The sequence below is a fragment of the Hyaena hyaena genome, unplaced genomic scaffold, assembly GCF_003009895.1.
Source record: "Hyaena hyaena isolate Hyena2069 unplaced genomic scaffold, ASM300989v1 scaffold_288, whole genome shotgun sequence".
In the NCBI taxonomy this organism is placed as follows: domain Eukaryota; kingdom Metazoa; phylum Chordata; class Mammalia; order Carnivora; family Hyaenidae; genus Hyaena; species Hyaena hyaena.
Genome location: NW_024080922.1, coordinates 1481820 through 1508994, shown reverse-complemented (window position 1 = coordinate 1508994; position 27175 = coordinate 1481820). Strand labels below are relative to the sequence as shown.

Sequence of the window (27175 nt, the reverse complement as noted above, 5' to 3'; positions counted from 1 at the left end):
GTACAGCCCTTGTGGGAGACAGCGCGACAGTTCCTCATGTAAATGAAGTTCCCATACATGAGAGAGTGAGGGAGCCAGACCACATCTGTCCCAATCCCCCAAGTGTGTCTAAATTCTATAGGTATAGACTAGTCCCTTTAATCTGGATTTTAACTCCTGCTATACTGCTATTTTGTTGTCAGGAGGTCCAATTTAGTTCAATATTTGTCTGCTACTTACAGGCATCTACTTTTCTAGAAGTGGTAAGGAATATTAATGGAATGAAAATGAAATTGGGATTGCTTTTCATGTTTTAAAATTAAAAGCACTTTTGTAATGGGAAGTAATGTGGTCCTGATGCACAAAGCATAAACAATGAAAAAAATTTTTTTTTCACCCACAGTCCTAGGTGGAAGCTGTATTCCAGAAGGTCAAAACCCTTTGGTTCCAAGAAATAATTCAGAAAAATTCAGTATCAGAAAAGGGATTGAAATTAGGACTGGAAAAATAGGAACAGAATGTAAACAAGTTAAAATGGTTACACAAGGATAAAAGAAGGGCACATTCATAAGCAAGAAAACACACAAAGACAAGAAGAGCCAAAAGAGGATGAGTGAGGAACGGCAGAAAAGGAAAAGAAGAAAAACTAGCAGTAGGACACGAGCGAACGGTGTCACGGAAGCAGCAATCAGTAGGGGCAAATACCGCTGATGAGGCAAGTAACAAGAGGTCAAGAAATAAGGATGGAATTCAGTTAAGATGAGGGCCAGTGGTGACAGTTTTGGAGGTGTGACACGGGGCAAAAGGCTTACTGGAGTGGGTTTACACCAAACAACAGGAGAGAAGCCAGCTGGCAAGTGTAAACTCAAACAGTCTTGCTGGATGGAAATAAAGCGGAGAAATGGCACAGCAGGAAAAGCAAGGGGAAGGTCACGTGAGTTTGGAGATGGGGGAAACGATTGTAGGTCCAGACATCAGTGAGTTAGAACAGATGAGGGAGAGAGAGAGGGAGAGAAGAACGGGAGAATTTCTGGGCCCCTGTCTCTGATTTAGGCAAGAAGGCCAGCAATCAGAAGACGGGCTTTAGAGAGCAGCGTGCCCGTCCACTGACGACTAACCCAGACGAGGCGCAGAGCGCGGCAGGGGCTGCAGGTAAGAGGGTGGATGCAGAAGTCTGCAGCAATTCTCTCTCATCTCAACTTTTCAGTGAGGTTATGAAGCAGGGATGGGGAAGAGATCCTGGGCATCTGAGGAGATAAGAAACAGTATAAAATAATCTTCGGAGAACGTAAGAGAGAGGACGGAAGAGGGACATATTGTGGTCACTTGAGGGTCACAGCCATGAATTTAAACCAAGTGGTTTTGCCTTCTCCAGCCAGGGTGAGCTGCACGGTGCAGGCAGGGAGCACGAGTGGGAGATCCAGTTCTATCAAGCGAGGATTACAAAGCAACATACGAGCCACGGAGGAGCGCTGGCGGTCAAAAGAGACTATAAGGGGTGACTGAAGGTAAGCAACCCAAGCGCAGGGCTGAGGGCCTTAGGAGGAAGGGGTGGGTGGAGTGGATGGGTTTTAAATCCTGGTGGGGTAGTTCCCTTGCCTGGACAATCAACACCTTAACGGGAACCATTTCTTTGTATCTCAGTCCAAGCACAGTACTTTGCACAGGATACTGAACTCATAGACGCCAAATAAAGGAATAAACTGTTTGTTAAAAAGCAGCTGAATGTTAGCACAAATTGGGTTTGAATCCATCTGTGAGAGCTTTTTAGTAGTTTTCCTCCAATCCCCTTCTCTTCAAAGGAGGAGCCAATTTGCTTCGAGAGACAAATATTTTTTTAATTTTTTTATGCTTTTATTTTTGAGAGAGAGAGAGAGCGAGAGAGAGCGAGCGAGCGAGCAGGGGAGGGGCAGAGAGAGAGGGAGACACAGAATCAGAAGCAGGCTCCAGGCTCTGAGCTGTCAGCACAGAGCCCGACGCGGGGCTCAAACTCTTGGAAGGTGAGATCATGACCTGAGCTCAAGTCAGATGCTTAAACAACTGGGCCACTCAGGAGCCCAAGAGACAAAATATTTTTTAAATGAAACACATTTTTATTTCCAGTAATATATTTAAATATAATATATCTTATCTTCGGGTTTCTATAACGTAGAAAATGGAGAACTAATTTGCTAATTAGGAGCTTTACAGCTCAAATTTTAGTGCTGCTTTTCCCTTTCTCTTTTACTTGGGGGTGTCCTTTTAATGTAGTTGATGAGGCTCAATATAAAAAAAAATTTCTCTAACCAAATTCCCAAACCCTTTATTATTGAAAGCCAAACTGGAAATGGAGAAAAAACAAATCAGCTTCAATACATAATAATATATTGATGTATTTTAAATCCCAAGCCAAGTCGTCCAGAAAGCTGTAACACCCTTGGCTGTGTTAATGAACAAAGATAAGCCCAACACACACAACAGAGATTATAGCAGCTGAATTTCAAAGTGCAACTTTATTTTCAAAAATCAATATGACGTTTATGGTATGACTTAGAAACTTGAGAATGAAAGGGATCGATTAGCTAATGATACTAAAAACTTCTATAAAATACATCACTAAGAGAAAACAGTCAGAAAGCCTACTATGAAAAATTACTGAAGGGTGACTATAATTTTTAAAAATGTATAAAGTCTTTTAAAAGACTAAAAGAGAACATAGAACAATATTACTAGTTGTCTTTCTACTTTTATAGATTTCTCCAGTTTTCTAGATTGGATGGTATTTTTAGAAGAGTCAAAAACAATTCATAAAGAAGCACTGACTTCCTCCAAGCACATGGCAACCTAGTGAAGTCTACTGTGGTAGACAATATTTTTATACTGTCACACATCCGACAAATTCTGTAGCAGTATTATGCCATTTATATGCCATTATGTGGTTTAAGATCCAGAGTTCTAGCTATTTCCAGTAAATCTGATGTAAGCCTGTAAAAATGTGTCATTTCTTTTCGTTGTGGTACTAAAAAAATAAATTGGCCCAAACACTATCCTTTTGTGTAACAAAAAATTAACACTTTTCAATTGTGAAAGAAGGGTACAAGTGAAAATTATGCTATTATAAAGGTTTACACAGCGTTTTAGAAAAAAGGAAAAATGCAGAAATTACCAGAAAAATAGTATTTTTTAAACTAAGATACTCTTATTTTCCTTACGAAAAATTTGTTTACTGGAAAGTGACCTTTCAGAGCAAACAAAACTCACATAAACAGCTCCATATAAAGTTTCCTAAATGGCTACAGTAATGAATGACTGCCACTGAAGATAAAACTATTTTCATAAACCTTCATGCATAAATCTTCATGTCTAATTTCATATCTCATAAGTGTAAATTCAAAGATCAAGCTGAAGATCCCCGAAATAACAGGAGCATAGTTGGAGAACCGATGAGGATTTGTTGTAGTCCTCATTAGATTAGCTTCAGACATGCAGGAGCAGCAAAATCATAATTATTGCTTATTCATCAATAAGAGATTCTGCTTATTACTGCAGAAGAGAAATAGGAATGCTGTTAAACTGACTGTAAGAAAATTAACTGCTAATCTACGGAAGAACAGCTTTCTCTATGCTGCTGGAGTATGACGAGATCCACTCTACAGGTCTTCATCAAGTTGGTTAGTTTTCTTCTTTTGAAAGTTCAGACCACACAAACACTTGAGGTGTGGAGGAGCAGACGGCATCCTTCTCATTGACATAAGCTTGTCTTGTTGATCTAGGTCTCGTTTTCTTTTCTATATTATTAAAAACTTGAAGGTCTCAATTTAAAGTCTTCCCTTACCATCCCCAACCCCCCACCAATTTCAAAGCTAAATTACTGACATTCTGTTTCTGGCCTCTAAAATCCAAGTGTTCCTATGGAAAGAGGACTCTTTCCTTCACTCAGTCTTTTCTTAAACAAACAGAAAGCTGTGTCCTACTTGCAGAATAATTGTATGAATGTCTCAATTCTCACACTTAACTAAGCCTCTTCTCTGTTTAATCAAACTATAGAAAATAATCAAGCCCTGATATGATGCAAGTTTTATCTATCACAAAATATAAAGCATTTAATAAAGGCCACTAGAAAAACTGCCTCATTATATAAACTAGCAAAATAATTAAGGACAGAAGAACTGAAAGAGGAGGGGCGGTAAAAGATGATGTGGCTCTTATCTCTCTTGTGAGCATTACTCAGTAATTATTAATTTTTCCTGATTCAATTTTTCCTTCCTAATTTTAAACTAACATATTCAACATGTACATTCTAGGCATAAATGGAACTACCTCGACATTTATATTAATAAGATCATTTAGTAAGATCAAAATGATTAAATGTCAAAAACTGGGCAAAATATTCTTACAGCAGCTATATTTGAGATCTCCAGTATCTTCCTTTGAACATGATCTATTAATGATCACCAGTCCTTCGGTGAGGAAAATCATGCACCACAGAGAGAGCATAAGAGCCAATAGACAAAAGGATAAACTACACATGGTGTTAAAACTGATTATCTGGAAAAGCTTATGTTACGGGACAACACTGATTAATAGTATTCTTAAAATTCCAAACTTGCTGGTTAGAAATAACAAAGAATGAGTCCCAAACAAAACTTCTCAACATTTCCTTATGACTTAAATTATTATTTTCTTCCAAGCTTCAGAATGGATCAGATTTACACTTTTCTCTAAGAAAGGTAATCAGATTAGACATGCTTCTAGAGCTTTCTACTGCCACAATAGGACAACACAAAATGTACTTTTTAGAAACAGAGGCTATTATAGTTTTTTAAGAAACAGAATTCAATATGATGTTTCAATTCAATTCAATTCAATTCAATTTCAAATGATCAGATCCTAAAACAGACTTGCCAATTCTGGACAAAATTCAAACACAAAATTTCTCTGGATGAACCAAAGAAAACTTGTATAAGAAAAGAAGTGAAGTCACTGAACATCAAACCTTAGTCTTGGCTTTCATCCCTTGGGTTAGCAATGGTCAGAAAGCGCACCCTAGTTTAGTCAAGCACACTTGCTTATTACGTTTCCATCATATCGTCTCAAATATACAAATACATTTCTGAGGCTTCTGAACAAGACTATAATGTAAGAGCTGTTAATGAAGAGATAAAGTCCCTCTTAAAATGGCTAAGGCTTCTTAAGAAATCATGACTTTAAAATCCCTGCCTCCTGAAGGAAAGACACGTGACGACTGGAGATTACAAAGAAGAGGTTATTGTGGCAATGTGGCTGAAAATGTGAGAGAGAAAGAAGCCTGGTAATTAACTCATAGACATCAAGAAGCTCAAAACTCTTTTAACTTTAAAAAAGATTTTTCTACTTAAATAAGTTAAAAAAATATATATTTTTCTACCAATTTCACCAATAATGTTGCCCCTATTAATCTACATGTGTAACATTAAAGTCAACTGTATAGGTATCTGTTCTCTAGACCCTAAGGATATCTTCTAAGTATTCAAAACAGTAAGTAGGAAGTCACTAAGCGAGGTATTTACATGTTGAAATCTACAAACTTTGTATATGGTACTACGACCTCAATCAGAGTACTGATAAGTCTATAATTCGTCAATTAGATTTTAAAATAGAAAATTATTTTAGAAGTGTTTTTAGGTAGTAATCACTAGCTAAAACTCAAGTTACCTCACATTCCATCCGCAGTAATGCACCAAGTAAAGGACCTCTCCACCTTCGACATCAGAATCTTTAATACTAGCTTCATACATTTTTTGATTTTTCCCTCGTCCATACCGCACTTGGACTTTCATGCCTGGTGGATAGCATTCAAACTCCTCGTCCTCATCGTTGTCATCATCCTCTTCATCCTCTTCCTCCTCCTCCTCCTCCTCTTCTGCTTCTTCATCATCTTCATCTTCCTCTTTATTCGTTTCATCTCTTGAAAGGTTTAAAAAATTGCAGTTAATAAAAGATACTTCATAAGCTTTTCAGTTCCAAACCACATAAATTGATAAAAATTGTGGCTGTGACTGCTCCGGGAATGGCAGGTTCCATGTGCATGAAATTCTGAGTTGCAATGTAACATAAAAAACTAAAACTGTATTAAGAGGACCATGGTTATAGAGAAATACATTTAGAGGAAATGAAGATTGAAAAATGCAGTAAAAGAAAATTTCCAACAGCCAGAAGAAGAGAAGTTGTATAAGAAACTATTAAGGTCGACCTTAACAACTTTTTCATGTTTTATTACGAAAGTGTTTTACACAGAAATGTTGACAAAAACAAAAATCATTTATACCTCATAGCCATTTCCAGACTAAAAAGTACTTTTTATTCAAATATTTCCAGCCCTGGGGTGTTTAAAGCAAAAACTTTCACTAGCCAACAGCTAGTCTTATGGAGTTCAAAAGGTGTTCCAATCAGAATTTCAAATGTTATGTTAACTGAAATATGATTTTACCTTTCACGGGAAAATCTGACTAACTTCACATCAATATCTCATCATTTTTTCTTTCTATTCTGCTAAACTCTGCTACAACGTCTGCTTTCTTTACTATGTATTTACTTAAAGTCTTTTTACCAATTCTCTCAACTTTGAAGTTCCAATGAAATAAGTATACGAGAGGCCAAGTCCAAGTAATACGAAACTAAAAGTCAAATCATTCTAGAAGCAGCACTGCAACCACTTCAATCTTCTCAATGTCGTGCGCTTTTTAAAACTGAGCATTCATATTCATTTTATATTAACCACAAATCTGTATTAAACAAGTTGGGAGAAAATCTTCCAAACAGTAGATTTATTTTTTAAAAGACTTCAATATGAAATTCAACTTTATTTAGTCCCAAGTCTTTATCTGCTGTGCAGGATAAAAACTATATTTATTACAACAGTTTTCTCTCAAAAAGAATCCATCACTTTAGAGCTGACAAATGAATAAAGATCATAAAATAGAAACCACATGACAAGTAATTAAGCTTTAAAAGTTAATGAATGTAATGTTTATATAAAAAGGCCTTCTTCACTGATAATATTTTATAATCTTATATGCAACCTTTTTAGCAATAACATATTTTATCATTCCTAATTATGCAATTATGTAAGCAACAGAAACAATCTATAGTAATACAAGCAACATTAAAATGGTTTTTTACTCTCCTACCTCTTTCCTTCTATATAGGAAGGAGGGATGAAGGGAAGCCTAATAGTCTTGTGAAATTAAGTGTAAGTTTACAAAAGTAACAAATGCATCAGTTTTCTCTGAAATACATCACAAAGTCCACAGAATCTCAAGAATTATTTTTAAAGACTCCTTTATATTCAAATGAATGGGTACTTAAAAATTAAGACCTAAATAAAACCAGCTATAAACTGAGATAAAAATCTAGAACTCTATTATTAAAAATACTGAACATGTCTCTAATGAAGAAATGATAATTAGTAAGGCTAAAATATCTAGGAAATTGCCAGAGAGGGTATTATGGATGATAAACTATTATTAACAACCTTAAATAAGTGTTTATATATATTTAAAAAATTAAAACACTTAAGACATCTTTTGGAAAGACTATTCCTTGTTTAACTCATAAGCTTGTATTTCTGTGTATCAGGGAGAAAAGGAGGTCTATTCCAGTGGCCACAACAAAAGAAGAAATCTATTATGCACCAAAGATATTTATTATGTACCTTAGAATGACCATATCAGAGAAAAGAGAAATACAGAATAAAAAGTCTAAGATTTTTTAAATGAAAACAACTTCTAACTTGTGTCTTACACAACGCTCTGAGCACAACTAGTAAATGCCAATAAGAACAAGCACAATCCTACTTTAGTGCAGTCTTTAATTTTATCTGGAATAAACCTCTAATACTCTTTATTAATAAAGGAATCAAAAATTAAAAATAAAAGTTTCACATTGAGTATCAATCTCAGACACCAAACCAAATGAAAAACACTTAAAAACCGTACTAAAGTATAAAGAAGCAAACAACACAATTGCTATCAGCCAAATGAAAATATTCTACTCCTTTCTCCAATAATTCATTGGCAAAATCAAAGGTAAAAGCACTAAATCAGATAGAACATAGAATGCCAACAACGATACCTTCTGGAAGTATAAAACGTAATCAGTATATAGATTTTTAAAAATTAAGTTGATGTGGATCTCTCTCTCTCACTCTCTCTCACACACACACACACACACTTTGTTACTTCTCTTCTAAAGAACTATATTTTGGGAAAACAAATGTATCAGTATTTTTCGTCTGAATTCACAAATACCAAATTTTCCCAGTTCAATGTCACATTCCTTACAACGGAACAAATTAAAAACAAACAAACAAACACAAAACTTTAACATGTTAATACTATGGGCCAGGCACTGAACAAGGTATTTTACCTAAATCAACCTATTTAATCTCCTATACCTAGATGATGGAAAAAGGACATGGAAAATTCCTGATAGTAGCTAATTACTTAGAAAAGGTTTATATGTTAGAGAAATACATACGATTCTTTATAAAACTATCAAATTTTCTACTGCACTTATCTAATAAAACTCAGAAATCAATCTTGGACATTCCCAACACATAACACTACCAAATTTTATAAATATGTGTAGTAAATTAAAAAGCTACATAGTTGAAGAATTTTTAAACACCTACAATATGTGGTTTACTCTATAAAATAAATTGAAATACCACCTTGAAAAATTAAGATAATTATTACTGACAAAGAGAAAACACAGGCTTATCACAATGCCTCCCACACAGCAGATATTCCAGAAATATATGCAGATTTAAAGATCAGATTTTTAGACAAAAGCTGAACCCTTACTAAGTTTTCTTAAGAGTTGAAACAGTCTCCAGCAGCAGCAAGGAGTGCTTGAAATATACACGTGCACACAGGACTATAACCAAGTATAATGAGGAAACACTCAGACCGTATTCATCTAAATCCAGGTTTCTCCTTCCATGTTTATCTGCATGCTGCAGCCAAAATTTCAGAAGACACTAAAACGATCAAGAGATTTTAGGCAAAAAGCTAAGTACTTACTAAGTTTCTTAATAACTGAAATAATTACCAACAGCAGTAATGAGTACTTGATATAGACATTTGTACACAAAGAAATATAAGAAAGTAGACGAAACAAACACCTTTCCCTAAATTTGCAAAAGCATATTTTGCTTCCCTTCCCTGCCTATGTGCATGTTGCGGCCGAATTTCAGAAAAACACTAAAATGATCAAAAACATTTGGTTGTACTGATTTAAAAGGACCATTAACAATGGGGATGTATAGGGGTTTTTGAAACCTCAGAGATAAGACTAGATGCTAAAGATCATCTATAAACACCAGGGGTCCACTGGCAGAGCATAAATTACATTGCTGAATAAATAGTTCATCATTCCAAACTGACCAAAATGAGGAATTACTACTGTCACAGTAAACACAATGTAACAATCCTGGCCTTGTGAAAACTAATTATTAGCACTTTTCCATTCTTATGTTTTGCTTAAGAAATTAACACAACTCTTAAAATCTAGAGCCAACATACCATCTATAAAACATTACAGAAAGCCATCCTCCCAAATTTCTATTATCTGGTTATTCAGCAGAGCTTAATGTGGTAAGAAATGCTTTTTTGCTAGCTCACAATTTCATACATTTCCATGATGAGAGCAAGAGAATGGATCAAAAACATGACCTTTTGCTACAAATTTGCATTAGTAGGGTCTCTGAAGGAGCCAAATGGCCCTTACATCTAAATGCAAATCACTCAATTACTGTATATTTTGTCAAATTAGCTTCAAACACACACATTCAAAGAGCAAATTACAAGAATTCATTCAGCCAAAAAATGCATCTTAACCAAAAACAAATTTCTTACCCAGATTTGGCTTTTTCTTCTTCAGCTTCTACCTTTATGCTGAGGGATTCGTCTACTCCACTTGTCTCCTCATCTTTGTCCTCCAGATTCTCATTTTCTTCTGTTTTTTTCATGTTAACTTCTTTTTCCTGATCAGACTGTGTAGGTATAGATTCTAATAAATTCTTTTTACTTCCCTAGGAAAAAATCAGAGGAACTAAACCAACAAAAGTAAAAACTGTCAACCCAATTCCATGATCTAAATGTTAGCAAAAGGCGGTACCAACCAATACTGAGAAACGCATTAGCTATTTTAAGAAACTCTTGCCATAACACACTAAGCAAAAATAGCTAACAACTATTTTAAATACAAAAATAGCATTTAATGAGGAAAATGCTCAAAAAATAAAGTATAACATTTTACAATAACCATGGAACCTTTACAGACGATGTAGACAATGTACTAAAGAGGGCAGAGAACTATTAACAGTATCTGATTTACCAGAGAGGGTTTAATATTTTCCTTTCTTTCAATATCATCATCAGTAGGCTTTTCTTCTTTTGGTATTATATTCTCCTCTTCTTCAATCTTTATTTCTTTGATTTCTGGTTCATTTTCTTCCTTAACTTTGATTTCTTTTACATTTTCACACTCCTTACATGGCTTGTTAACAACCTTCTCTGGCAATGCCATCTGAAATTCAATACTGGCCGACCTACAGTACTCCTCAAAACCATATAAATATCTGGAAACATAAAGAGAAATTACATTTGGGAAAATATTTCAAAATATTACTATAGAGTGGTAGTTTTTAAAAGGTGTTTATTTAAAGTTCTCAAATATTGAGTCATATTAATATTCTAATTTACTCTAGGTTAGTTCCTCCCAATCTCTTTAACCCAAATAGAAACATTTTTCAAAAAAAAAGAAAGTCACTAAAAAAACCACGCTAAAGGTAAAAAGGTAGTATCTTAAATACAGTAACTATAACAACTGCTATTAAAGGATTAGTAACTAGCATCAATTTTTTGAGCACTTTTAAATTTATTTACTTTGAGAGAGGAAGTGAGAGAGAGAGAGAGACAGAGAGAGAGAGAGAGAGAGAGAGAGAGAGAGAGAGAGAGAGAATCCCAAGCAGGCTCTGTGCTGTCCAGCGCAGAGCCCAACATGGGGCTCGACCTCAAGAATCATGAGATCATGACCTGAGTCAAAATCAAGAGTCAGATGCTGAACCGACTGAGCCACCCAGGTACCCCATGAGCACTTCTCTGATATGCTAAGGACTACTCCTCTTAGTTCATATGACATCTCATTTAATCATCAGAGTAATCCTACGAGGCAAGTACTATTATCCCATTTTACAAATGAGGAGACTGAAGCTTAAGAGAAAAATACATGGTCCAAGGGGCACAAAATCTAATAACAGGCAGGACCAGGGTTCAATCCTTGACTTTTTAACACTTTAAAAAGAGGTTTTTAACCTCTACACAGTACTTTCCAAATTTACTTGATCACAAAAACTTTCTTTATAGAACATCTCATAGATCCAGTATTCATAGAAAATACTGTAGAACATGCTATTATAGAATGATTAGTACAAATACATGATTTCTTCTTAGAAGAAATACTAGCCTCAGTTATCCAGTCAATTCTAACCTAATTTCTAGGTAAAATATTGAATGTCAGTATATCAAGTACACTGACTTACTTTTTATAAGCACATTTAACGTTGTATCCTGCTGCTGAATTTAAGACAGGGATTCCAAGATCCTGGTAGACTTGTTTCCAAACAGCTCCACTTTCAATCTAGGAGACAAAGGAAAATGAAAACTACCAAATTAAAAGGTGGGACTATAATAAAATCCTGATTAATGCGGCATATAGAAATATATGTTTATATGTGCTGGTTTTAGTCTCAAAGGAATGAAAAACATCTAGCTTAATAAATTCTAAATAAAAAAATTTGGCTTACAACAATCTTTTAAAGTAAGTTTTAGTATTCTAATATCTCGGAAAATTACAAACGTTGAAACATTAGACCACTTGATTTTTTAATTAACCCTGTTCAGGTTTCTAAATCAAAATTTACAATGAAGAGACACAGATAAAATTTTTTGAATTTTTTTTTTTTAATTTATTTGTGTGTGTGGGGGAGAGAGAGAGACAGCATCAGCAGGGGAGGGTCAGAGAGAGAGGGAGACACAGAATCTGAAACAGGCTCCAGGCTCTGAACTAGCTGTCAGCACAGAGCACAATGCGGGGCTCTAACCCACGAACCGTGAGATCATGACCTGAGCTGAAGTCGGATGCTTAACCGACAGAGCCACCCAGGCGCCCCCAAATTTTTTAAGTAATGTATTCATTCCCATAAAATCTGTAAGTTTAATAAATCAAAGTAGTTCTAAGGATCTTAGTAAAGCATTTTATTCTACAGAATACTCCCCCCCTCAGAATAATCTTAATTGTATGGACACTATACATCATGGCAACCTTAAGATAATTTCTTCAACAAAGATTTTTCTGCATTAAGCACATAAAGAATATTAAGAGATTCCTACTCTCAAGGACCTTACAGTGTAGTGGAAAAGAGACTGAGGAAGAACTTCTACTAATATGGTTGTGCTGTGACTCAGACATACAAAGATGGTGTATCAAAGTTTGACAAACTTAATAGTAAATCAGGAAGCTCGTTTGAAAACCTCTTTAATTAAATTTAAATTTGGTTGAGGAAGCTAGCTGTTTCTAACTTGTGCTTCCCGTCTTCTTTTCCTTCTACTATTAGGTTTTTATTAGTAAACAATTTAGGTAATTTTTAAATAAGAAAACATGTTGTATGAAAAACATGTTTCACTTCTGACTGTAATACTTACATTATCAAATCCTCCAAGCTTGTGTACAAGTCTGAATAACTTAAAGAGGTTCAAATTTCGATATCCAAGTACAGGCCGTTTGTTAATAGGTGTGCCTATTAAAGAAAACAAAATATATTATAACCATGCTACATTTTTTGTTTGAAATTACAAAAGATTCAGATATTACACTGAATATATATAGTGTAAGGTGTGTGTGTATATATATATATATTCCATATATAATATACATATGAGGGAAAAATCCCTTGTTAATAATCAAAAACATGTTTACTACTTAAGCTCATTTCATTTTTAAAAATTTCTCATACCAGATTTTTGAAACCTTACATGACTTCACTCCATTTTCATTTCCTTGATGAGCAAAGAATAAATAAAAAATAAACCAAAATAAAATATCAGCAACAAAAAATTTTTTTAAGTTTTTAAAATTTATTTTGATAGAGAAAGCACGCTCACGAGCAGGGTAGAGGGAGAAAGAAAGGGAGAGAGAGAAGCCCAAGCAGGCTCTGCACTGTCAGCGCAGAGCTCAATGTGGGGTAAGATCTCACCAACTGCGAGATCATGACCTGAGCCAAAATCAGGAGTCAGACACTCAACCAATGGAGCCACCCAGACATTCCTTCACTTTTTTATCTGTCTCATACAAAAGCCTAAGAAATCGTCTCCTTTCTTAGGCCAAGCCTCCACTCATACAAAAAAATAATAAATAAAGCAAGGACATTTTATATCAAACAATAAAGATAATTATATTACAGTCACTATCACTTATGAGAGCAAAATACAGAGCCAACTTCTACTTATCAGCAATACAAATGAGAATTTAAAAAATATTAATTACCCCCAAATAATTCCCAGAGTACACTGTCACTTCCAAATATTATTCATTCATCTTGTCTTTCTCCTCAAGCTAGAAAGCCTTCTGTCTCTTGCCACTCCGTAACTAGTATCCTCCCAGGAAAGGACACAGTATATACTCTGAACAGCAGATAAGCAAGAGAGTGACAAGGCCACATTTAACAAAGGACAAGATCACTACCAAAAACTAAAGGTCAGCATCCCTTTCTCTTTCCCTCGATTCTTGTATTTCTTTAACAACATCAGACAGATTCAAAAGGCTAAGCCACGGCTTACCCTGAGACTCTACCAATTTCTCTATGTCTAAGTTGCTTTGGATGGTTCAGTTCAGTTCTCTACTTCTTATGTGTGGCTGGGTCACGAGACTTGTGGCCCATCTTGGAATATGGTGTTTCCCTCTTCCCTCTTTCTCACTCACATGCACACATACACAAACACACCACATACACATCCAAGGTATATCAAACAGTGATTCTAGAGAGGAAGGCTTTTTACTAGAGGCATCTATATAGGCGCAAATAAAATGGTACTATCATTCCCTTTCTGCTACTGCTCCCTAGTATTAAGAGTTCTTTGGGAATCCATGGATGGATGGGCAGATAGGAGGACAGAATATAGGCCAGATGGGTCCATGGCCATAATATCCATCAAAATAATGTCAAATTCCTCATCCCATGTACTATATGCCAGGTGCTGGTGACTGGCAGTCAGTAAGATAGCCATGAATACTAGTGACATGAGCTTAATGAACAGAATTATTATTTTTAAAGTACTAATTATCTATGTGATACCTATATAACAATAATCATTAATGAAAAAAACTCACCTCTATCCTCCATAAACTTGTACAACTGCTGAAGAAAGTTCTCCCTTTCTTCTGGAAATGGTTCTATTTCTTCCTAATTTTAGTCACAGAAGAACAGAATATTATTTTCCTCAATTAAGCATTTTAGTAATACAAGATTTCCTACCAAGAGCAAAGACTCATTTTCACTAAAATATTTCAAAGGTTTTTTTTATCAAGTAAAAATTACTTAACACTAAGCTGTTCAAAACCAGGCCAAGTCTAGAGATTTTATGCTTTCCAAAGGAATATGCCTTAAAAATTATCTCAACAGTGATTATCCCAAATGTAAATTCTCATATAAGAAATAAAACTAGCAAGATGGTTCATGAGCTTTTTACCATGTCTAGTCTTTAAATCAGGGCCACAGGCTCAAGAAGACCTACTCTCACTTATATTAAATTGGGTCAGGGTTTCACATCAAAACAGACTATCTTGTTGCTCCTCCAGAACTATACACGTGTGGGTCCCATTAGCTGTAACTCCAAGTATTCTTCATTATATACAGCCCCACTGTGTAGCACTTCAAGCTTATAAAATCAGTAAAGTGGGGAACAAACTTGATCTACAATACCTGAAGATTCAGACTTAGGGAAATCTTCAAGTAATAAAATAGTTCCCCGATTTATCAATTACAAGGGAGGGACTAGCTTCTTGCTGCTGTGGCCAGGGGCTGAGGCAGTAGGGAGCTGGTCCTGAAGCGACCTGCAAGGAGCAGGGTAGTAGGTGAGATGGAGGAACTCATCAATGCAGTGACTTTCATCCATTCAACAAATCATTTAGCGAGCACCAGTGAGTGTAGGCACTGTGCTAGGTGCTGAATCAAATACAAGAAAAATAAGCGATGGAGCCTGCCACTAGAGAACATGATCAGGAGTAACCGCAGAGAGAGTGATTCCAAATATACACCTAGGACTTACAGTCACTCTTGCTGAAACCAAAGTATTTCTGACAGTAAAATTTCAGAGCATAGTTTTCAACTGAAAGTCTCAATAAATCTAAATATACCATTTTAATTTTAAAAATCATGTGTCTAATGCCATTGTTTTGACATTTGCCTCTTTATTTGAAGAGCCAGCAGAGCAAAGGAAGACAAGTTAAAAACAAGAAACAAAATCCATGTTGATAAACTATTAGGTTTGCTAGTTGAGCAGAGAAGAATGGCAATTATTAATTTGTTTATATAAAAAGCTACACTTCTCAGTTTCAACATGGTCCACAGAAGGTGGGTTTTGGTAAGGTAGTCAGATATAAATCTAAGGAAATCTACTTTCTAGATATTATCTGTAATGTACCCTGATACAATATTTGACTTTCATAAACTGCCATATTTATTACTGTCACAAAAATTTAGTGAAGTTTGTATTTAACTTAAAAGAAAATGTTTAAACTGGAACCCAGATTTGCTTTTACAAAAACATTTCTAAGACACAAATCTAAGCAATAAAAATTTTAGTAACTAATATTTATTGATCATCATTTATTTACAAGTTACACATCATGAGACATTCTGAGTATGAGCACAAGTAACACAGGGCCCCAAACCCCTGAGCAGCTTACAGGGGAGAAAACTGACAGTAAGTGCGTGCATGCATGTATGCACACATGCACGTGTGTGTATGTATAAATGATAAAAATGTGCACAAGGAAAGGTAGCAGGTTAGCAAATGGACCGATTAACTTTCCTGAGATGAGGGAGGTGATATACCACAGGTTTCCTTTACGGAGGTGTCCTGTTAGTAGAGTTTTGAAAGCTGAACAGGAGTTTGACAGGCTAACTGGTGGAGGAAATGGAAGAGCACTGTAGACAGAAGTATTGGTATGTGTAAAGGCTGAGAAGAAGCAGTGTATTGTAATTTAATACTGCCATAGCATCAAGTTCAAAGTGGCAAGGTATACCAAGAGAAGTGGTAAAAAAAAAAAAAAAAAAAAAAAAAAAAGCAGGGCTGAGTTGTAAAAGAAGTTCTGTAAGTGAAGGTTGACTTTTAGGGTGCTAAGAAGCTACTGGAGAAGTTTTAAGCAAAGGATGGCTTGTTCATTTTCGCATTTTAAACAGAAAGCGGGAGGGGGAGAAGACTGAAGCTGAGAAACTTTTACACTACACACTGTCATCATAGATCACTAGGTCATAAAACACAAGCTCTAAAACAATCCTATTTCATGAATCGTTGTTTATTATAATTAAATGGCAGAAACTCAAAACTTACCTAAAATATTACATACTGAGATTAACTTAGTTAGTTTCCTGAAAAGATTCACTCCAATTCACTTCAAGGTCAAACATACAGTCTTCACTACCTGCACCATTCACCAGTAACTGTTATGAAATCGTTCAACAAACCACTGAAGAGTACAGTAGTACAATGTCACTAGGCATCTTTTGTTGATACTTATCACTGCTAGACTTAAAGTATCAGTTACAGTAAAATCTAAAACTTTACTTCCTTGATCCATATGTCACATATGACTTATTTATGATCTAATCATAACTATCCACTCATTTGTTAGATATAATTATTTAACATTCTCTGAATGAGGGATATTAATCCCTTTTTGCTGATTATTCTTTGAATGCTAGATGGAAGACATATTTTATACTTCTCTAGGTATTTCAGTAAAAATGCAGATGAAAATATTGTATGAGGTGACAGTGGCCCACACAATGATGAAAAAGCACATGAAAGTAGAGCTTTGTTACATTAGGTGGGTATTTCCCTTACTATCTCATTAAACCAAAAGCACAGCATGATTAAGAAATATTTTTGAGGTTGCTGAAATAACTATATTTAGTATTTTCAATTTCACAAGACTATGTTTCTATTTTAAGGAAGCAAGTGAACTGCCTGGTTATGGTGGATATCACAAGTACAGGTTTATTATGAAATATCTCCAATACTAAAAACACTTAAGTGATTGATGACTTTATGCCAAATCCTAACTCACAAAGGAAACCCAAGTGCTACTTTTAATTTTAAAGGATATCCACTGTTTTTTTTTTTTTTTTTAAATGTTTTATTTATTTCTAGGGGAGAGAGAGAGACAGCGTGAGCAGGGGAGGGTCAGAGAGAGAGGGAGTCACAGACTGAAACAGGCTCCAGGCTCTGAGCTGGCAGTCAGCACAGAGCCCGACGCGGGGCTCGAACCCACGAACCGCGAGATCATGACCTAAGCGAAAGTCGGACGCTCAACCGACTAAGCCACCCAGGCGCCCCCTGCACTGTTTTTACTTACCTCTTCTTCACTGCTATTATCCTCCTTTTCTTTTTCATCATCTTCCTCCTCTTCTTCTTCCTCTGCTTCACTGCTAGAACTATCTTCTTTCAGTTCAGTCTTCCAGTTAGCAGGAATAGTTCTACTTTTGTGAAATTCAAGTGCCTGATCAAAGGCTGTAAAGAGGACCATAAGCTATATGAACTGGAGAAATTAAGACAACTGATTTGTCTAATAATATATTAAACAAAATTAAAAAAATCAAAACTACTGTGGTAATGCCACTGAAATTTGTGAAGTGTCTGCTATGTGCCAGAGACTGTGCACTGTAGTAACTCAACCATCCTACGCACCAGGCACCCATTTTACAGACGGCAAACTGCTGCTACGGACGGTGACTTAGGTTCAAACAATACAAAGTACAAAGTTTTCTTCTTTTACACAAAAATTAAACATGCCTAGTAAAAACAACCTTAAGACTGGTACATTTCTGATCATTCGTCCAACAAATGACTAAGAATCAGCATGATACATCAAGTACAGAGCCACTGTAATGAACATACAATAGCTGAAGATATACTCTAAACACATTAGCTTCATTTCTAGTTAAACCTGAATTACAATCAAAGTGATAATTAGCTTAAACTAAAATTAGCTACACAGTTATTTTCAGTTTCTACTACATGGAAATAAATTCTAAACTACAAATTCTTAGTGATTTTACCCAGTCTACATAGCATACTATTTGAGTTGATGAACATGGGTGAAAGGAAAATAATGTTATTTACAAAGCCAAAGAACAAGTAAAAAATACAATTATGGTATATTCCTCAATAAAATATAACTATTGTTATGAGAAAAGCCAAATCAAAATTACTTTTGATTTGTTTCTACCATCCTTAAGAACTAATTTTATTTACTAGGCAAAAGAAAGGCTATAGTAATTGGCTGATAACCTAGTTCTTTCCCACTTTTTGATTACTGCCCCTGATTATAAGCTAAGAAAGAAAATGAAACCCTACAATAACAAAAGACATGTGGGTTTACAAAAGCATAATTCACGCAGAACCAACTATAACTTCAAAGACAGAAACATAAAAAAATGTATTATTTATTTATTTACTAGTGTTTATTGATTTTTGAGAGAGAGAGAGCATGCGAGCAGGGGAGGGACAGAGAGAGAGGGAAACACAAAATCTGAAGCAGGCTCCAGGCTCTCAGCTGTCAGCACAGAGCCTGATGTGGAGCTCGAAGTCACAAACCACGAGATCATGGCCTGAGCCGAAATCGGACACTCAACCGGCTGAGCCACCCAGACACTCCAAAAATATAGTTTTTAAAGAGCAAAAGGAGGGGCGCCTGGGTGGCTTAGTCGGTTGAGCGTCCGACTTTCGCTTAGGTCATGATCTCGCGGTTCGTGGGTTCGAGCCCCGCGTCGGGCTCTGTGCTGACTGCCAGCTCAGAGCCTGGAGCCTGTTTCAGTCTGTGACTCCCTCTCTCTCTGACCCTCCCCTGCTCACGCTGTCTCTCTCTCTCTTTCCTAGAAATAAATAAAACATTAAAAAAAAAATTAAAAAAAAAAAAGAGCAAAAGGAAATTTCATCTTCAAAAACACTTCAGCAGCTGTTAAATTAACCATAAATGATTCCAAGATTATCCTTACCTTGTTTTAATATAGCATCTGGCTTTGGTGCAGAGTCACTAGTAATTTCATGGACATCCTTTCTTGGCACTGAAGTACTACGTTAGTTTTTTTAATTTTAAAGGGAAAAAAAGCCACAAAAACATAACAGAAATTAATAGTTGAATTACACACCACAAAAAGATGTTAAAAATATGAAAGAAAACATTACATTTACAATGAAAGTGATTGCACAGTGTTGCAATTCCCAAATAAAATGTTAGGCAGGATGTTGAAATAGGTCATCAACTACAGAAGGATCCCACCTTGAGAGTGTTATACAAACAAGATATTCTCAAATATCAAAGTCCCTGACTAAATGTAATACTGCAAACAGGGAGGCTAATGAGAATAACAGTAAATGAAAATAGTTGGATAGCAGGATCAATCCAGTAAGAAAGAAGTCAAATAGTAAGAATTTGCCATTGTCTGGGAATAATCACAAGAAATTACTAAATTTACGATTGGAAGAAAATGTACTTGTTTATAATATAAATGTTCTTTTAAGAATTATTTTCAAACTGGGTTCTAGGCTCACAATCAAACTTTCAATATATAACTTAAAGTCTTTTATGGAACTTCCCAATCATGAGGAGGAAGGGAGTCAGATGTAAGCAACTGGGAGAATTTCTATCATATGTATCACATACATCTCCTATTTTACAATCATAAATCATCAGTATCACTCAGCTCCTCTGCATTTGGTTTGTATCAATCTACAGAGGCTACAAAACTATCCCAAATACATTTTTCAGCCTGCCTGTTTTTAATTTTTAATTTTAAAAATTACAAATACATACAAAAGAGAATAGAATAGCACAATGAACCGCCATATATCCATTATTCACCTACAATAATCATAAAGTCATAGTCACTCTTTCACTTATACACCTACCTACTTCCTCCCACCCAATGTGGGTTACTTAGAAGCAATTCCCAGATACTACATAATTTGATTTATGATATACTTCATAGGAACTTTAAAAGAAAATTCTTTTTAAAAATTATAATCAATACCATACTACACGTTTAAAAATGAACAATAATTTCCTAATACCATTGAACCAGTATTCAGTTTCAATATTCAAATTCCTGACTACTTCTGTTTTGTTAAAGTGGATTGCATAAATTGTTTTTAAAAGTCACTTTTCAGAACCTGAAAACCCAAACACCAATCTTAAAATGTGATGAACCTTTCAGGGTATAAACACAGAATAAGGCAAAGTATAAAATACACAACTTTTCTAGTCACATAATTCCTTAAAAAAAAAAAAAAACATAGAAATTCCTAACTCAGTTCCAAAAAAGCTCTATATGATAAATCACTTGAACACTTAACATACACTTGTAGTAACCCATTTTATTCCTCAGGCTCCTAGACAAGTCGAATGTTACACAAGAGGCATCAGTATAACCATTACACCTAAAAATATTAGGACCCAATTAAATATTCTAGAACAGTAAATACATCAATAAATAAAGTGATCAAGTCTTAGATACAGTAGGTATACCTAAATGTGCCTGAACAAATCACCAGCTACTATACTATACAGGCAAATATTGACAAATTCGGAGTTTAGAAAAAACAGAAATAAATAAGGCAAACTGTAAGATCACTTAAATGATGATGTGAAAAACGATCATACTTCCAAACATTCTGTATGATGAAAAGTAAAAGCATAAGGTCACTGGAAATAATTATCATTTACTATCCTAACTTGGAAAAACAGCATATTTTTCACCTCTAGTGAATTATACTTACAATTTGCCATCTTTGAAAGATCGAACAAGAATATTGTCTTTTTTCACAGCAATTTCATCACTACAATCAGGACAAACCACCTTAAAAAAAAGCATAAACTATTAAAACTAAAAGCACATTTACAGCTATGTATCAATTATTTATTAAATCCTTTTAAAAGGAAGTTTCAGCTTAAAGCTTAAAAACTACTTTTAGTTTGTAGGGTAAACAGGCATATACGCATGGGTATACATGCAAGTGATTTTAAATTTATATCCTATACCCTTCCAGCTCTCTGGATTCCCCACATTGTTTCTGGCACCAGCCTGGTGTTGAAAGCAGAAGCATGGCCATGGCTAGACTGAAGATGTGTACCACGTTCTAGTCAGAAATAGAACACTGAAATGAAAGTGGAGGCTGAGGTGGAAAAAAGAGCTAGAGCCAGAGCCCTCACAGAGGGTCTGCAGCAAGACTAGGAGCACAGAGACCAAAACGGGAGCAAGGGTCAGAACCAGTATCACAGCAGTCTCTGACTTAAAAAAGACAGAGATGAGGTTCAAATTAGTACTTATATTTAAATATATATAACAGGCACTAAACTTTTTTCCTAATGCTACCCACTTTAAAAAGTAAATATTTTAAAGAAGATACCTTTCTGGAGGCTGCATAAGATTTATTACTAACAAGAGAAGATTTACTTTAGTTAAGTGGCCTCAGCTGTATTTAAAGTGAAGTTAAAGCATTCCTTCCCAAAAACTAATGCAAGACGCCTATAAACTTTTAGTATTTTAATTCCAAGACAGCCCACTATGTATACCAAGAACAATGAAAAATGGGCTAAATATGTACGACAGGTTTGTTTTAAGGATGGTGTCATTAGCTCTGAAAAATGACAATGGTACTCTCACCACAGGTCCGAAAGGAACTAGAAACAGGTGAGTTCTAATCCTGTCTTTAAAAAGTTAGTTCACATTTTCCATAACAGCAACTGCATTGTACCAGGCATTCCTTAAATGTTGATGGAATTGTGAATGAACTCACTGACGGACGTCTGCTATATGGAGCGCCTGGGAGGCTCAGCTGGTTAAGCACCTGACTTCATCTCAGTACATCATGTCACGGTTCGTGAGTTCGAGCCCCACATCAGGCTCTGTGCTGACAGCTCAGAGCCTGAAGCCTGAGCCTGCTTCAGATTCTGTGTCTCCCTCTCTCTCTGCCCCCACCCAGCTTGCACTCCATCTCTCTCAAAAAATAAAACATTAAAAATTTTTGAAAAAAAAATTTACTTTGGGGGTGCCTGGCTGGCTTAATCAGAGGAGCAAGTGAGTCTTGATCTCAGGGTTGTGAGTTCACAGAGATTACTTAAATAAATCAACTTGAAAAAAAAATAATAAAATTAAATTATTAAATTTTATTAAAATAAAATTAAAATTAAAAATTATTTTGAAAGAGATGAAGTGACTCCACTCATCCAGGTGAGAGGTGGTGACCGGCTGCAGAGTGCTGTGCATGGTAAATTAAAGGACAGAGAACTATCAGAGATGGTTAGGGAAGTGGAGAGGTGAGCAAGCAGAGGGATGCTCAGGTTTCTGTCTTGGGCAAATGAGGTCATTCACTGTGAGAGGAAACGACTGAGGGGGGCCAAGTCTGGGAAGAAGGGAGGAGAGAATACATTTAGTCTTATTTTTTTTAAACATTTATTTATTTTTGAGAGACAGAGAGAGACAGATCATGAGCAGGGCAGGGGCAGAGAGGGACACATAGAATCCAAAGCAGGCTCCAGGCTCTGAGCTGTCAGCAGAGCCCAATGCAGGGCTCGATTCCACGAACTGTGAGATCATGATCTGAGCTGAAGCTGGACACTCAACCGACTGAGCCACCCAGGCGCCCCTAAATTTAGTCTTAAACTTATTAAGTTTTGAGGTGGCTAAAGGTCATCCAAATGGAGATACTAGGGGCGCCTGGGTGGCTTAGTCGGTTAAGTGTCCGACTTTCACTTAGGTCGTGATCTCGCGGTTCATGGGTTCGAGCCCCACGTCAGGCTCTGTGCTGACTGCCAGTTCCGATCCTGGAGCCTGTTTCAGTCTGTGACTCCCTCTCTCTCTGACCCTCCCCTGTTCACGCTGTCTCTCTCTCTCTCTCCTAGAAATAAATAAAACATTAAAAAAAAAAAAAAAAACAAATGGAGGTAGTAAATAGATACCCAAGTCTAGAGCTCACAATGGAGGTCTGAACTGTGATATAAACTTGGGAGTCAATAGCCTAAATATCAGGGGTATTAAACTTAGGTCTACAACTACGAATAAAATCTACCTTTTCTCCCCCTCATGGTTTCTGCAGTCCTCTACTTGACCAACTGAGCTACTGAAGGAATCACACTTTCTCATGGGTTTCAAAAATTACATATATGATAGCTCTGACCAGTGCTGCTGGTGGCATGTAAGCAGGGTCACTTTCTATTCCTCCAGAGGAATGATAATCCATATTTCAGCCTGTTCACCGTGTATGTTCTTTTCTTGGTCCCTAAGGTATTTGTTAACTCTGCAACCAGTGCTATAAAAGGGGATGAGATCACCCAAAACAGAATACAGAGTGACATATTCTGAACCTTGAACAACATTTCAAGGTTGGTTAGAGGAGAAACTGTGAAGAAACTGAAAAAGATGATTGTATGAGTCATGGAAGCTAAGATTTCCTTCTCTTAAAATGGGGGTATCTTCAGCCTCAGGAATAAAGGAGACTGCTCATACTGACAAGCCCAGCACAGTGCCTGGCCAGGGGAGAGGCTCGACACGTGGTGGCTATTCACAGGTCCTAGGAGGATGCCACTGTTTCCTAACATGATGATGTTACTGAACACTTGTAAAATGTACTCAGTTTATAACTGAACCCCAAATATTATTCATGTGATTGTGTCAAGACTGTTTGATTTAGAACACAAGTTCACACCCTAGTTGACAAAAAGTATTCATCACTGTCCAAAAGATCTCACTTTTGGGGAGAGGATGACATGTATAAATAATTCTAAAATTCTTTAAATGATAATGAGATGGTTCCTAAACAGATTACTGACAATTCAACATCATAAATCCTTAAATATTTTTCCCATCATCAAGGAAACTATTTAGAAATTATAGTGAGAGAAATCATAATACTAAATATGCTAACAGTGAAAAACTAATATTCCTCTTATTTTAGAAAAAGACACACAAAACTTTTTTTAATGTTTATTTATTTTTGAGAGAGAGAGACAGAATGTGAGCAAGGGAAGGGCAGAGAGAGAGGGAGACACAGAATCTAAAGCAGACTCCAGGCTCTGTGCTCACAGCTCAGAGCCTGTGAGCACAGAGCCTGGTGCAGGCCTTGAACCCACGAACTGCAAGATCATGACCTGAGCCAAAGTCAGACACTTAACCCACTGAGCCACCCAGGTGCGATCAAAACTGGTCTTCTAAAACCATGTTTTCAGGGGGTTCCTGGGTGGCTCAGTCGGTGAAGTGTCCAACTCTTGATTTTCAGCTCAGGTCATTATCTCAGTTTGTGGGATGCAAGCCCCACAACAGGCTCTGCACTGACAGCCTGGAGCCTGCTTGGGATTCTCTCCCACCTCTCTCTTTGCCCCTCCCTGGCTCATGCATGCATGCACTCTCTCAAAAGAAAAAAAAATAAAAATAAACAAATACTAAAAACAAAACAAAAAAACCCCCAGGGGAGCCTGGGTGGCTCAGTCAGTTAAGTGTCCGACTTCAGCTTAGGTCATGATCTCATGGTTCATGAGTTCGAGCCCCACATCGGGCTCTGGGCTGAGAGCTAGCTCAGAGCCTGGAGCCTGCTTTGGATTCTGTGTCTCCCTCTCTCTCTGACCCCAACCTGCTCATGCTGTCTCTCTCTCTCAAAAATAAATAAAACATTAAAAAAACAAAAACAAAAACAAAAACAAAAACCAACATGTTTTCAGGTACACCCAGGTGGCTCAGTTAAACACGTGACTTGATTTTCGGCTCAAGTCATGATCTCACTGTTCATGAGACAGAGCCCTGTGTTGGGCTCTCCACTGATGGTGTGAAGGCTGCTTGGGATGCTATCTCTCCCCCACTCTCAAAATAAATAAAGAAACATTGAAAAAAGAAAGAAAGAAAAAACATGTTTTCAAAAGAAATTCTTACAAAGAATGTTAGTGCTTAAGGAGAAAAGAAATGATCTCATACACTGACACTTAAGTTTTCAGCGTATCATTAGCCAACTTACTTAGCCTTTCCAATACTTAGTTTTCTTATTGCTAAGTGAGGATAAAGAATAATACTTGCCTCATACTCCTTGTAAAGGTCTTAGTACAATCCCTGAATACAGCAGGCATCCAATAAATAATGGATGGGTAGATGGATATACGCAAAGGTACAATGTTATCATAAAGTATTTATATTTATCAAAACAAATAGTTGTCCTTTTTAGTTTTAATTGTAAGATAACAATGTAAGTTTTAACTGAAAGAGGTGGCCTTTACCGGGCAATTATTTTGTGTAAAGCACTGAACTAAGCTCAGGATAAAGAATACAAAACATGTTCACTGAAAAGGATGGTAAATAGAAAAAGAAAGTCTCTTCTGCAATCTTCTGCATGATGAATTTAGGAGTTTTAAAAATTTGCATCATGACTTTTCTACCCAAAATATAAAGAGATGTATAATGAACTCCCATACACCTAGCTTCTAAAATTACCAAAATTTGGCCTTTCTTGGATGACTTCAAGAGTTCTTGGTAATCAAAGACAATTTTGAAAGTAATCTTTGTGTAAACTAAATGACGCTAAAACCATTTCCCCACTTTCTACTTGTGAAAAATACTACTAAGATTATCAGTTATCCTCTTCATGAACTTAAATAGTTGAAAATTAAACTCTTTTATACTGAAGTTACTCACCAATGCAGGAAACCATAGTGCTTTCTTTTTATCCAAACTAACGTAATCTACACATACAACTTTTCCTAGCAGCTCATCAATCTGCTTCCTATCATCCTCATCTTCATCGCTGGAGGATGAAGAAGATTCTTCCTCTGGTCTATGAAAAGAAAAGAAAAATAAGATACTTCCATTTATCTTACAAAGAAGGAGCATTTTTTTTTTATAACATTGCTGTTTTGTATTATGTTAAAAATTCCTTTCAGTTTACACCGTATATTGGATTAGTAAATTAGAAAGAAGTTAACTGTCCACAGAAAAAGGAACTATCTAAAACTATCCACTTGATGTTATACAAAGTGTAGAACAGAAAACTAAAAAAGAAAAAAACAAAACAAAAAACAAACTAAAATTCTACTTTGAATCTGGTTTGGAAAAGGCTCACAATCAGTCTTAAAGAAAATAAAGATTCTAACAACTGATGGCTCAAAATGCCCAGAGTAAGTAAAGACACTAAGAAATGAATACACAGGGACGACTGGGTGGGTCAGTCAGTTGAGCGTCCAACTCTTGATTTCGGCTCAGATCATGATTCCAGGGTCACGGGATCAAGCCCCGTGTCAGTCTCCGTGCTGAGCATGGAACATGCTAAAGATTCCCTCTGTCTCTCTCTGCACCTCTCCCCTGCTCGCTCGCTCTCTCTCTAAACTAAAAGAGTTTAAAAGAAATTTTTCAACGTTTTAAAAAAAGGAATGAATGAACAGAATGCAATGCATGTTTTTATAAAATAAAATAGAATAATGGCTAATACTGATTACCTACAGGGATGAAAACATTTTTGAGATATTCAGCAATGACCAAGTTCACTGACAAAAAATGTAAACTGACAAATTATTTTAAAACCTTAAACATGATTTATCTATTTGGTTGATTGGGATTAATCTAATATATTCTAAATTTGTCTTGGTATCTTTCAAAGGGATGTTGATATAAATGTCACTCCTTTATATTTATATATTTCAACATAAATATTTAAAAAACCCAAAACCTATTATAATAAGATTAAACATTTTAGAGTAATATGGGAAATAATCACTATTTGATTTCAAGGAACAAGTAACTTAAAATTCTCCTGGCATGGGGCACCTGGGTGGCTCAGTGCATTAAAGTGGCTGACATTGACTCAGGTCATGATTTCACAGTTTGTGAGTTCAAGCCCTATATTGGGCTCTGCGCTAG

At 36.0% G+C, this 27175-nt stretch overlaps 1 protein-coding gene across 5 annotated transcripts in view; it reads right to left on the bottom strand.

Annotated features, from left to right (window-relative positions):
• The window catches only part of ARID4B (AT-rich interaction domain 4B), a 145732-nt gene that overhangs the window by 33836 nt on the left and 84721 nt on the right, over window positions 1-27175 (bottom strand). For 3 of the 5 annotated variants that reach the window (XR_005530957.1, XM_039247167.1, XM_039247168.1), the window contains exons 8-17: window positions 25958-26096; window positions 21060-21139; window positions 19280-19356; window positions 17638-17792; window positions 14389-14461; window positions 12705-12799; window positions 11543-11640; window positions 10336-10579; window positions 9855-10030; window positions 5653-5904 (exon numbers count right to left, since the gene is read on the bottom strand). Coding sequence is in view for 4 of the 5 variants with exons in the window: in XM_039247167.1 (XP_039103098.1) it covers window positions 5653-5904; window positions 9855-10030; window positions 10336-10579; window positions 11543-11640; window positions 12705-12799; window positions 14389-14461; window positions 17638-17792; window positions 19280-19356; window positions 21060-21139; window positions 25958-26096 (1389 nt within the window). In the remaining variant the exon portion in view is untranslated. The remainder of the gene's footprint in view (window positions 1-5652; window positions 5905-9854; window positions 10031-10335; window positions 10580-11542; window positions 11641-12704; window positions 12800-14388; window positions 14462-17637; window positions 17793-19279; window positions 19357-21059; window positions 21140-25957; window positions 26097-27175) is intronic. The other 2 variants (XM_039247169.1, XM_039247170.1) reach the window with 2 other exon arrangements.